The sequence below is a fragment of the Takifugu rubripes genome, chromosome 6 (assembly GCF_901000725.2).
Source record: "Takifugu rubripes chromosome 6, fTakRub1.2, whole genome shotgun sequence".
NCBI classification, from domain to species: domain Eukaryota; kingdom Metazoa; phylum Chordata; class Actinopteri; order Tetraodontiformes; family Tetraodontidae; genus Takifugu; species Takifugu rubripes.
Window position 1 is genome coordinate 8,320,165 of NC_042290.1, and position 13,038 is coordinate 8,333,202.

At 48.7% G+C, this 13,038-nt stretch overlaps 1 protein-coding gene across 2 annotated transcripts in view; it reads right to left on the reverse strand.

Moving 5' to 3' along the window:
* Positions 1-5,806: 5,806 nt before the first annotated feature.
* The window catches only part of adamts6 (ADAM metallopeptidase with thrombospondin type 1 motif, 6), a 35,215-nt gene continuing 27,983 nt past the window's right edge, over positions 5,807-13,038 (reverse strand). For both annotated transcript variants that reach the window (XM_003965331.3, XM_029837909.1), the window contains exons 20-25: positions 12,586-12,724; positions 10,981-11,110; positions 9,403-9,607; positions 9,131-9,307; positions 7,184-7,340; positions 5,807-6,332 (exon numbers count right to left, since the gene is read on the reverse strand). In XM_003965331.3, coding sequence (XP_003965380.1) covers positions 6,223-6,332; positions 7,184-7,340; positions 9,131-9,307; positions 9,403-9,607; positions 10,981-11,110; positions 12,586-12,724 — 918 coding nt within the window. In that variant the 3' untranslated portion in view covers positions 5,807-6,222. The remainder of the gene's footprint in view (positions 6,333-7,183; positions 7,341-9,130; positions 9,308-9,402; positions 9,608-10,980; positions 11,111-12,585; positions 12,725-13,038) is intronic.

A 13,038-nucleotide genomic window follows, 5' to 3' on the forward strand; every position in this document is an offset into this window, starting at 1 on the left:
AGGCCAGTGGACTGAGGCCAAGAGCTTCTGCTCGGTCGTGGATGACCCTGAGTGATATTGCCTGTGTCATCTTTTGGGTGGATGCGCCCTACGAACGGCGCGCTTTATGTTGCAGCACGTACTTAAACACTCCGCCCGTCTCCAGAAATCCATCAAGACTGAATTACGCTGCGTTTCTGCCCCCCTCAGCCGGTGGGACCGCCTTTATTTCTTCCAGGAGAACACGTGGCTATTGCTCTGCCCAGTTACCCTGTAGTGCTGCTTCCCTCTCCGTATCACAGCCAGCGCGTCCTCCACCCTCGGTGACGAAGAGGTGGATGACATCCATGTGAAGCTGTACCCACTTATTGTTTTAATGGATTGTAACAGTCATTGGAGGAATGAAATAATACTTCCTCCATGTTTCAAAGCTGTTAGTTCTGGTTTGGCCACTAGGGGACAGAAACCACAACAGGGTTTTTATGAAATGCAAAAAAAACAACAACTTCCGATCAAGTATTTCCCCCTTTTTTATCTTTTGGGGAGCTTTTTTTTATTTCTTTTTAATAAAATTTAATTTTAGCTGGGTGTTTTTTAGATAATTTACGTAAGAATTGTGAGCTACCTGTATGGGCAAAAGTCTATTTTAAAAGTAAGGACAGCTTGGGCTTGGTACTAGCTGCTAGCGTTTTAGCCTGGAAAGTTCACAGTTGATGTGTGTTTATTTGTGAGCAGCAAAAGTGGGAAAATATTCCTGTTGGTGGAGGAAGTCAATACATGAATACATTTTTTTTTTTTTTTTAAACGTTCCAGCCGCAGCCCAGCAAGCAGCGCTTCCTACAAAATAAGTTTGTGCTTGTGTTTGATTACGTGCGTCCGCTCACACACACCCCTACACTAATCAGTCAGGACTCTGAGGTAGAATTCTTCCCCCTGGGTCATATTAGACAGCTGGAGCAGCATATTTTGTTCGACTGATGCAGTGATGTTGGTTGTAGACGACGTGTTGGACCCTCCCTGACACAAACCAGACCCCTGCAGCAACGGCTTGGGTTCTGCATGTGTTGGGCCGATGCTGAAGCTGCCATTTGTGTACGCGGTCGTAACCGCGCAAAGTCCAAGTGCGGCTGTTTTTAACAAACAGACCGGATGTCGGGTTCGGTTAGCTTGGACACAAAATCAGCTTATAAACCAGAGTACATTTCTGCCCCGGTTGTATTGTTTGTTTTCCAACTTTAAATCCATTCAGATCTTCTTTCCCTTTGTTTTTAAGTGACGTCTTGACAGGAACAGAAAAACCAAACACACACGTCCTTTTGCACTTGAGGTTTTGTGCTATTGACGCCGCAGAAAATATAAAAGTTGACCTCCGTGTGGGTGGAATAGAAAACTGCATCCATCCCATTTGGGTGCTTTAAACAGCAGAAAGGCGCCGTGAGTTCTCAGGCGTGGTCTTTGAAGGACATTGTCCTGCCTGACATCCTGTCGGAACCTTCATCCCGGAGATCAGAACAACCATTTAGTAAATTAACTTGAGCAGGAGGTGGAGGTGGCCGTTTAAAGTAGGGGAACTTAATCGAACCCGAACGGTCCCAAACAGTTTTTTGCGTGTCCGCCCACACGCCGCACGTGCTTCAAAGCTGGTGAGGGAAGCGCACAAGAGATAGAGGTCACGGTGCACAGCTGAAACATGTCTCTTCTCATCTTTGAAGGTGTGAAGGGGAAAAATCATCCTCCTGGCCTACGTGGGCTAACCACTGCCATCTCCTCTGCAGCTAGTGCCCCCCCCCCCCATCCAAGGCCTTTGATCCTCTGCTCGGCCCGTTCAATCTGGGCTTCATCTGTGGGAAACATGTGGCGAAGCTCAACAGCGCAGCGCCTGAACCCAGCAGATAGCAGGTGCTGGAGCCTTGACCTGCCCGTCCCAGGCCAGCATTCCTGGCTATCAGAACCCCCGCCCCCGCCCCCGCCCTCGGATCCTGGCATGCACCGTCTCCAGCCACACCATCGAGAGCTGTTTGTCCCACTCTGCCGTGTTCGCATAGAACGGTGTCCGAAAACTCTTCAGCCACTCGAGAAGCGCGCTGAAGACCTGCAGGAGCTTTGATTAACAGCGCCGCTTGTCGCTCCGCTAATCCCCCCCCCCCCCCATTGGAGAATAAATATGCAACACCGCCAGCACCGTCTGGATCTGTTCAGGACCCCTGCGAACAAAATACTGCCAATTCTCTAAAAAGCTTTGTTCTTGTCAAGGCGTTCCTCATTTGCATGTTAAAGTTACTGCTCTGCTTCCCTCAGGGGAAATAGTGCGGCCTCTCCCCGAGTTGCTCTGTGTCAGCTGTTTTGAGAGTTGAATCACTCACTCAAGGGTCGCCGTTCGTCGAAGGTCAATTGATTATAATAACAGTATTAGAGCTGTCTGTTTGGTCCCCTTGTAATTTGGGGCCCCTGGCAATTGTCAGCATTAGCCCAATAGTAGTCATTTTGCTAATCGGCTGATTGAAATGGGATCAGTTCCCGAGTGCTGAGACTGAACTGAAAATATGCTGGAAAATACAGCGTTTACTTTAGCGTTACATATATTATACCTGCACTTTATTCTAATTCCGTCTCAGGTAGCTCAGTGTTACTGCATTGTCTTCTGATGTGGACAGAGCGAGCGCAGCAGACGGCCAGCGAAGGAGACAGAAGTCAGACGAGGCATTGCTGGTATTTTAAACTGGTTATATTAGACCGAGCGGGCCATTTGTCTCCCTCTGTAATTGAGCACTTCCAAGCCAAGTAGGCAAGTTAGTGTTTATTTGGAATTAATTACCAAGGAGAGAGCTCCTGAGTGAGGGAATCCAGACACCCCAGGCTCAGATGAGAAATGGCAGCACCTTACCTGAACCACTGAGTCAGAGGAGGACTTGCTACTTCTTTATAGTGGGTTAGCTTGATTAGGTATCGATCCAGTGTTGGGAAGCACTGGAAGACCAGCGCAGGAGCCGCGGCGTGCGGCTCACCTGGCTGGTTGATATCAACACGTCACATTTTTAGCCCTGAAACACACTGCTCTTTCATACAGACACTGTAGGAACTAATTTTAGAGGCGTTTTCAGGTTAACACATTTGTTGAGCTTATTTCATTTACAGAATTGCGAAGAAGCTGAAACGCTGCTACTTAGAGAAAATTAGTAACATCCCCGCCAGCAGATGGTGCTGCAGCACCCTCAGTAACCACCTTCAGGACCAGATACCTTAAATCTGTCCACTGTTAACTATAAACTGGTGTACAGGGTGTGATACCTTTAGCGTGAGGAAGGATACTGGTTTAGGATACTTTTTTTGACAAGTAAAGTGGAAAAATGAATCCGGTGACACCGTCTCCTTAAAAGTTGTCTTTTATTGTGTCTACTCTTTAAAAAAAAAAATTTAAAAAAATGGGGGGGTCTGGTGAAGGGCTGCATCACTGCAATTTTTTCACTATGCTAAAGTTCAGTTGGCATGCAGTGAAATAAACATACAGGTGAGACAACGCAATAAATTAGCACATAATTTACATTTGAGGGAGGGAAAAAACAAAATTAGTAACAGTGTACCAACAATAATACTGAAGACAAAACAGAAGCAAGTAATCACATGATGCCTTTTCGTTTCTTTTGCACTTTCGGTACAGATATGAGCAATGTGACATTCAGACATCCAGGTTCACAGCAACGAGTACCAGTTTTCTTGATTTCTCGAGGCTCCGTGTGCGCGGGAGCAGATGGTTCGGTCCGAGCCGTTCGAATTCAGCTCCATTTCAAACGCTTCTCTCACCACCCGTCACGCTTTTTTAAAAAAAAAAATTCGTTTGCCTCTCCGCACGACTCGGGGTTTGGGGACGACACAATTCTGCCCGACACACTGAGAAAAGTAGCAGCAGCAACATTAGAAATCACTTGTGAGATTCTTGCACATCGTCTCTCTGATCTGTCTCCCCCCCCCTCCCTGCGTGTCCTTAATGCGATGGAGACGCTCCATGGACGCCATGACGACGCAAAGACAAAGTCACCTGGCCAAAAAAGGGATGCGGTGCGGCTGGGCGGGCGTCCGTTTTGCAAGCGCGCACGATACACAGTTGAAAAACATTTCCCAGTGTGAGGTATAAACAGAGACATAAAAACACAGCATGGCCAGCATTTACCAGTACAGAGATCCACATTTGTCCCATTATGATTCAGGTCCAACCGGAGACAGTCAAACGGAAGCAACCGCTTGATAGCGTTGGAGGCCTGGGAAGGTTGCAACCCCCAGAGCAGGAGATAAACAGGGCAAAAAAATCGGTGTGGAAATGACAAAACCGGATCGAGGGATAAAAGAGGGGGAACGGATGAGTTGGCCGTCGGTGCGGGACAAAGACGGGGAGAACGTGGTCTGGCAACATTAGGAATGCAACGTGTTCTAGAATCTTAAAGGGATAGTTCACCAAAAACGGAATATTTCCTCACTATCTTCACACCACAGTCATGACGTGGAGGTCATTAGCGCCCTGTTTGCAGCCTAAAATCCACCGGCAGCCCCGCTCACGGGAGCAATTTCCATTCATTCCAAATAATATGCCTATTTGTTGCATTGCGCGGACATCTTAAATTCCATTCTCATGTCTTTTATTCACTTGATACTACATCTTGAAAACCAACAGCTTAGCTTAGCGTAGCCCCTTCTGTTTGTTCCAGTCTGCACGGCCTCTGAGCCTAAACTACTTCCTGGTTCCGAAAACATTTCCCTTCCACAGGCGAGCTCGGTTGCGATGTACATCTCAGGTATTTAGCAACTGACTGAATCTTGTGACAGAGTTTCCACCGATATTGATCAGAGAATTGATCTGATTTGGTGTCCTCTTTAACACAGGCACTGTAGCACTGAATGGGAGATTTTATCGGAGCAGCGGCATGTGGAAAAACCCAAAAGTCCGCATTGGTATCGACTCAGACGTTCCTCGCTGTGGCACAAATTTATGTGTAAAAATCAATCAAAGCTTCTGTTGTTTGCTGCATGTGTAAATATGGAAACATTCTCTGCAGTGCATATGTGAAAGGGGCTTCTTTCTTTTTTTTTTGGACGGATTCAAGGAAAGAAATGCAACATTTAGAGGTACCGGAGCAAAAAGGTTCAGCCACTCGCTCCTTTTTCCAATCTTTGACTGACGGGACCCTGCTAGAGCGCTGCGTTTACTGACGTGAGGGTGGCTGCTAACAAACTTTGTGATGAGAATCTCATTGGCTGCTCCTTCGAATCAAGTCCTCCAATAGTCAGCTGACCACGGCGGCGTCTCCCGAAGGCCTGTTTGGTGTACAGTGTTCGCGCGGCTCAGGCACAGATCGAGCTACTGAAATTCATTTATTTGACCGTTAGGAACTAAGGCACCTGCGTGGCGAAATGAAAAAAAAATGATTTAATGATCCTCCTAAATTAGGTGTTACTTTCTGGTCCTGGATTAACATCTTAGATAATATACAAATCCTCACAATATAGAAGGGTTTAATATATGTTACAGTATGTAATAGGTTCATTCCAGCACAGAGAGGTTGAACTTAACGAGGCTACATTCCCTTCCTTGACAACAGGCTACTGTCAGAGGATAAAATCTCAGCTCTGTTTAAAATGGTACAATAAATATACAGTACAAGGCCGTGTTCTGTCCTGCTGGAGTGGTAAATTGGTATTTACACGGGGGGGTGGGGGGGGGGGGGTGCACCGAAGTCTGCCTGCCAGCAGCACCATCGCTGTCACGTCAGAGTCCCACAAATGTTCCTCCTTGCTCGGGCGAGTCCGTCTCCAGGATACATGATACATCCGTGAGTGACGTGTCCAGCACTTTGGATTCATTAGACGACAAAGCACCAAGGAAGACTAACAATGATATTAATAATTATTATTATAATAAAAATAACTTCACCGACAGACGCATCTTCTCAGTTCCACTTCACAGAAGTGAAAAAAAAAAAAAAATAAAAGGTAAACGGAAGCGGTTTGTGTCAGCGTTGCGAGCTGAGCAGCGGGTGGGATTCCACCGTGATGGGAGGGCCGGAGGACCAGGTGTGGAAAAATGAACCAAAAAGGAGGGGGGGGGGGGGCTTCTCTTCTCTCACCAGCACTGATCTGACCGATGTGGGTCCAGAGGTCGGCCCTGTTTTTAATCGCGGGCCCTCTCAGTGCCTCTAACATGCTCCACATCTCCTGGCGTCGCCCGGGTCAGTGGCCCTGGCGTCGCCCGGGTCAGTGGCCCTGGCACGTCTTGCAGCACATCTGCCGGAAGTACGCGCGGCTGCAGAACTTGAACTTCAGTACCAGCGGGCAGTAGGCCACTTTGTTTACGTCTTTGCATTCTGAAGAGAGAGAGGAGACAGGTTAGACTCCCCGAATTACTTCTGTCTCGGCGCCAGCTCATCTTTGCGTCTGGCTGTCTTGTTTGCTTTTGTAAGTAAGTTGGTGAAAGCGGTGGAAAGAGATCCTGCACATCCCACGAGTTTCTCTTCATTTGCTCCCCGCAGAGGTGCAAACGAGGGCTAACCTGATGTCTGAGGCCTGCTGGGTCTCCCTCAGCTGAGTAAAACCCTGCAACTATACTTGGACACACTGAGACGGATCCTGGCCTCGTTCAGTAACTGGGCTATCTGCCATTCCTACAGTGCACACACACACTTAAACTGCTCACTGGATAGCAAACAGGCAGTGCTTTAAATTCCTTATCACGATCAGAGTGTCTTCCCTTATTAGGCTTTGGCCCCTGCCGCCGCAGAGCCAAATGAAACGAGACGTTGCCTCAGTGCTGTCCGTAAAAGAACAATTAGCCCACAGCTAATCCCATTAGCAAGCCTGTAAACGCTGCTCACGTTTTCCATTCAGGCTAATCGAAAGGCCCTTCTCGATGCATCTGAGCCGCCATCCATCATTTGAAAGTGTATGTGGACGGTCGAGCTGTTTCGCTTTGAGCGGGAGCCCACGCCAGTGGAAAGATTAATGTAGCTGGCGAAGTGTGCTGGAGTGTGTTATCCAAAAGTGTTTAGGTCATAGTGAAGCGGAGATGAAGATGGAGACAGTTTCTAGCCTTTTAAATGGGTTTTATAATGACATTATCACCCTTTTTATCAGCTGTTGAGGGGCGCTGTTCTAATAGGAACCCACTAGTGACCAGGTGGTTTGTCTCATCATGTGACGGCAGGATTCGTCATCTTACCGTCACCGTTGGAAATGGGCGTGGCATCACACTTGCTCTCACACTGCTGCATCATGGCAGGCCGGAGGGTGTCCGAGCACTCGTTAGATGGCTGCCCGGTGTAGGACAGACACTGAACCGTCCTCATCTGTTGTCCCAGGCCGCACTGGGCCGAACACTGGAACAGAAAACCCTCAGTCAGGCCGATTATCTGCTTTTTTGGGTTTTTTTTTTTTACAAAACTGAAAGATCCTTCGTCTTCTTGGAGCGCTTAACTGTTAAGTCCGTGCTCGGTCCAGCACGCAGGAAGGGAGTAATCCCTGCACACACACAGCGCACGACTTGATCCAATTAACCAATCATCAGGACAGGAAGGCAGCCAGAGTTACCTTTCCCTTTGTTTTCAACAGGCTGTCAGTGTTCTGTGAGTAACCAGGTCAACTGTTGCCGACAGAAAAAAAAAAAAAAACACCCAGAAGATTGCCTCCGCTTTCACGCGAGGAATCCTGCTCTCATTCCTTTCAGACCAAGAGCTGACAGAGGCCAAACCATTTCAAATGAAATCATCAGGTCACGGCCCTTCAATGGTGCTGACAGACAGCCAGAACCGCAAACGCCTTCAGGTGGAAACTGTATTCAGTATATGTGTTGCTCCAAGGTTTGTGTCCTTTAAGCTCATTTAATAATTACAGTCCTACCAGGGATTATTCCTCATCAATGCATGTGGAGAAGGGATTGCTGGCACAGGAAGTGTATGCAGAACACTTTTGCAATTACAGCGCCACTAAAGAGTGTATTTTATGTGCTTCACCACCCCCACACCTGTTAACCATCGCCATGGTTACCATCTACCCCAGATGCCCCCTCACCCTCTGGCGAGAACCTGGAGGCTTTCTGTCACCTTCGATGATCCTCTATGGCCGCCTCAGATCAGTGAGTCCACATGTCATCCCTTCCCAATTAGTGAGTCTTTATTAGTACCCGTTGCCGGCCATGACAGATGGGATACGTCAGTGGTGCAACTTAAGTGGGATTTGAACCAGTGACCTTTTGGCCTTGGGAGAAAATGTCCTCGGTGGCTGGCAACAATCTCCCCTCGCTGAGGCTTTGGGAGGTGAGCAGCGAGGTCGAGGCTTGCGATTAGAACCAAAGACAAGGAGACGCACGCACACACGCACGCACAGGAGAAGATGCTGCGTGGGCGCCGACTTTATCTGTTTCTTTACGGGAGATTAGGTCTACGCGTGACGAGGAAGCCGCTCCAGTTATCAGAGACCTGCTTTGTGCGTCGGCGTCAGAATGAAAATATGGGCTGCCGATGTTGTGTAAACACACACGAGGGTGTTATGAAGAGAACCCCAGGGACAACACTGACCTAGACCCTTTGACCTTTGGCCTGAGCCAGCAGGGCCACAACCAGAATATTATCATTCTGCTGAGTGATCCATCCTCTAAACATCGCAGAGCCCTGCTTGAAAAACTCCACTTTTGCGTTGAGCTATTAACAAATCCACCAAATAACAAGCCGTTCTTCTTGCAGACGCAGCGCGCTCTGACGCACGTTTTTCTGGAACCCCCGGCCCCGCGTGAGTCAGCTGTGTTGCAAAGTGTTCCGCGGCTTCGCCGAGCGCACTAACTCATGTCAGGGTGAGCTCAAGAACGCTACTCCTCTGTCCTGCTAAATCGCGTTCCTGGAAGCGTTAAGAGCGGTCTGGACCGAGGCAGAGATAAAGTTCAAACTGCCAGGAGTGCTCTGCTGCCGCGGCTCACACACTCGAGGCCCGCCGGAGCCCACATGTACGGCTACTCATCACAGACCTGCTGAGAACTCTGTCATCAAGGTGGAGATTAAATTAACCAGCCACCAAAAACATGGAACCTATCGCTTCTTTGCCGTCTTCCCAACTTTTAGAGGATCGACCACAGTAGCCTTGATCGACGTCATGCTCAAGTTGCTCTGTTTCTTACCTGTCCCCATTCGCCAGGGGTCCACCGCGGCGGTGGGCAGCGCCCTAAACTGCAGCGCACCCGGACTGGAGGCTTGCTGTGGCTCGAGCATTGGGCAGGGGGGAAAGTCTTGGCCAGGTCGCTGCTCTTGCACAGCGCGATGCGGTGCTTGAAGCCGGGGCCGCACTTAGGCGTGCACTGGGGGGGAGACAGGAAGAGCGGAGCTGTGAGGGCAACGGCGCAGCGCCTCCACCTGTTAAAGTGGGATTAGTTTTCCCGGGACATCAGCTCACCTCTGACCAATCGAGGGTAACCCACTTCGGCGGGCAGGACTGGTTGTTGCACGACTCTTGCTCGATTGGGCGGTGGGTCAGGCAGTGAACGTCCTCCAGCGTCTCCTCCACGGCAGCACTGATCTTCCTGATGCACAGAACTGATCGCGTCCTTATTCCACCGTCGCACGTCTTTCCACACTCTGACCAGTCGCCGATAAACCACCTGGAGGAGAAAAAGTCCAGTGCACAGGATATTTAAGCACCTATTTAAAAATAGATATAATATTTAGATATGGAAGGTGTTAGTAGGGGAAAGTGCCAGGACACCTTCAGAGCCCTGCAGAGGTACCCTTGAGCAAGGTACTGATCCCACAAATGCTCACATAGTGCAGTGAACTGGCGACTAATCCAGGGGTGGACCCTGCCGTCGCCCATTGTGTACCCTCCCCGTGATCCCAAAAGGGATAAAGCGGTCAATAAGACGAGACCAAAGGCAAAGTGCCAGTAAATAATGCCCAAATACCGTTGATGAATATGATCCATTACACAAACGAACAACCACCGTTACTGAGTGAGTCCGAGTGTCCAGCACGGCCTTCCCAAGCCTTCCATATAATATCATAAACCTGCAGACAGCCCTCCGAAACCCATCCAGCCTGTGAGATATTACATCATCTGCAGGAATGTATACAGAATTAACGACGTGTTCAAACATCTGTGTTAGCTTTCATTACTGCAGCCCATAAAAACTCTGCCCACCCCACTCTCCTCTACTTGGCCCTTTTGGAGGAGGCTGCGGAAATGTTGGGGAAGGGGGGGGGGGTCGGCCTCTCGCAGGCATAAATGTCATGCGTGCGCCGTAATTCAATATTCACGCATGCATTACGACAGCCTTCAGGTACTAATCAAAATAAATGAGATACCAAAATCCTGCATCTGCTGAATGCAGACGTGAAAATAAAGAACCTGCGTCTACGGGCTGGACGTATGGAAACCAACGAGCAGTTAGGCGACAGATTTATGATGCGATGACTCCTTCTGGCCCGGGACCGGCCGAGAGACAAGGACGCGCTGCTCTAATACGCGCGTAATTGTCGGATAGTCTGAAACTAATGAGCCCGATGCATTTCATCACACTTTTTCCAGACATGATGGAAGTTGAGTCTCGTGGCGCTTCCAGCAGCAGCGAGGGGGGGCTCGCAGACGCTTGGCCACGAAACGTGAGTTCAGATTCCACCTGTGTACGTGTGTGTTGCCCCGGGAGGATCGGCGAGGAGGCCAAAACAATCAAACACAGGTGGTCGTTTTCAAGGCTCTAATTTTTGGCATGAGGCAAACGCTGAAAATAGTTAACATATGAAGTTATAAATCACTGCCATTAGGAGGTGAGTCAGCCGCAGTCCTGGGGCATTCGCTTTTTTGAGAAGCCTCGACTTGATCCGCAATACTTTCATATAAATGCCACAATCATAATGCTTCATGTGTCGGGAGTGTTGTAGTTTAAGTTGTTTAAGCACCTTAAATGTAAGTATTTAAGCTTCCTTCTACCTCGGACTCAGCTCGCGGTCAGGTCATTGGAAACTAAGAGTCACGTACTCTGGGGGACACGGCTCCGTGTTGCAGTCTCTATGGTTCTCCGGAGGTTTGCCGTCGGGGTCGCAGTAGTTGTTCTGGACCACTGAGTTGTCATCCAGCCTTTTACAGACCACTTCCTGCTTCTGGGAACCTGCAGGGGGGAGAGAAGTTGGTCAGCCGTGCGCTCAGCTGATGCCGCACCTCAAACCCCACCTCAGAAACGCCGTCGTGGTATCGCTTTCAGGCCGCACTAAATCCAGACATGTAAAATTCCTGATTCTCTGCAGGACATCTTGGCAAATGACTTTTACAGAGCAGAGAGCTCTTTACTTTGGCTTGCGCTGGAAAAAGTGAAGGCTACCGTATCTGTGTCACACCTCCCACCGTGTGTGTGCTGGATGCCAACTCCCAAAATAAAATAAAAAAAGGTTTGTCTAGGCCCCTGGTGGGATGTATCCCCACAACAGACCTGGTTAAAAGGGTGGAACAGAGGAGAGGACATTGAGCATGCTGAAGATATTAACTGTTTATTTAACTAAATAACCCCACAAGGAACACCGTTCGTGTGTGTGTGTGTGTGTGTGTGGATGCATAAGAGAACAAAACCAAACTACACCAGGATGTGGCTGTTGCCACGAGATAGTGCATATGAAGAAAGTCTACCCATGGGTCCCTCTCGTGAAATACAGTTTGGAGGAATAGCACAAGGCATGGGGTGAAATATTTCCAGTTGGACGGCGGTCAAAAGGTGTTTTTCATAGCTTTTATTACTGTAGTAACATATTAAGCAACACGCCATGATTAGCTGAGCTAGCTGCATCAGATGGCTGCATAGTTAAATAACTGATTTAAAGCTGGACTCGGCCAGACGCACACAGCCGACAGAAATTAGAGCATTTGGATCGAGGTTGCAGAGGCATGTTTACAACAGTGGAAGGTCATGTGTTCTTCCCCATCTAAGGGAAGAGATTCAAACGTCTGCTCAGGACTTGGGAGTCCTTCCTCAGAAAGCCGCATGCTTACTCAGTCATGCTTTTAACTAAATATATAATATTACAAACCCATCCAGGCCGCACTTGACAACTGGGAAGAATCACTAATTATTGTTACATGAAACCCATTGCTCCTGCGGCTAAAAGGTTTGGTTTGGACATACTTGAGGCCACGGTCAATACTGCACGGCGGTTTCGGATTCTAGAGGTCTGACGGCGTGGGACAGAAGACTGGTGTCATCTGTGTGGACCACTAAAGAACCAGAGGCCCAGCAGAACAGCTCAACCACAACAATGTAAGAAATGCAGTTCCAGTCTTATTTAAGTGACCTTGAAAGGTGCCGTTATTATTTTTTTGCAGACAGGACAACTATCCAGGTTGTCTTCGTGTATCCACCTGCTTTCACTTCACTTCCAACTGTCACCAAAAAAAAGATGCAAGTGGAAATGATGGAACTTCCAAAGCAATTCAGAATATTGTAGATTTTATGCCTGGCTGCCTGCATGCAGCTGTTTATATTAAATAAAGCAATCTGCAAGGAAATGGACTGGATAAAAGGTTTACCATATGATGCTGATGAACAGCATGAGGTCCAATAAGATGAAAAATGTCTGCTGAGCTGCGCTATATTACCTCCAGAACAAGTAGTGGAGCACTCAGACCAGGGGAGGTGGTTCCAGGAGAAGCCCACCTCGTTGTCCCCGCTTCCAGTGCGCTGGATAGGCACGTTGAACTTGTAGCGGATTCCCTGGTTCTGCTCCTGAAGGAGAACCTGGAAAAGAAAAAAAAAAAAAGGGGTGAGGACAGAAGGAAGAGTCGGTGGGAAAACAGCCACAGCAGCAGTTGTGTCCTGATATTTCCTCTGTCAGTCGCTCTTTTTGGATTCCGCTTCCCCCTGAGAAACTTTCCCCCCGCTACGTTAAAGTGGCAAACAGTGACGTCTCCGTGTGTTCTTTGTCGGACACAGCAGATGAGGGCGCTGAGACAGAAGAACAACAGCGGGGTTGCAGATCATAAGGCACAAAGACACGACAGTAACCGTAGGGCTCTATAGAGGAGTATGGAACCAGGCCGGCGGCTCTCTGT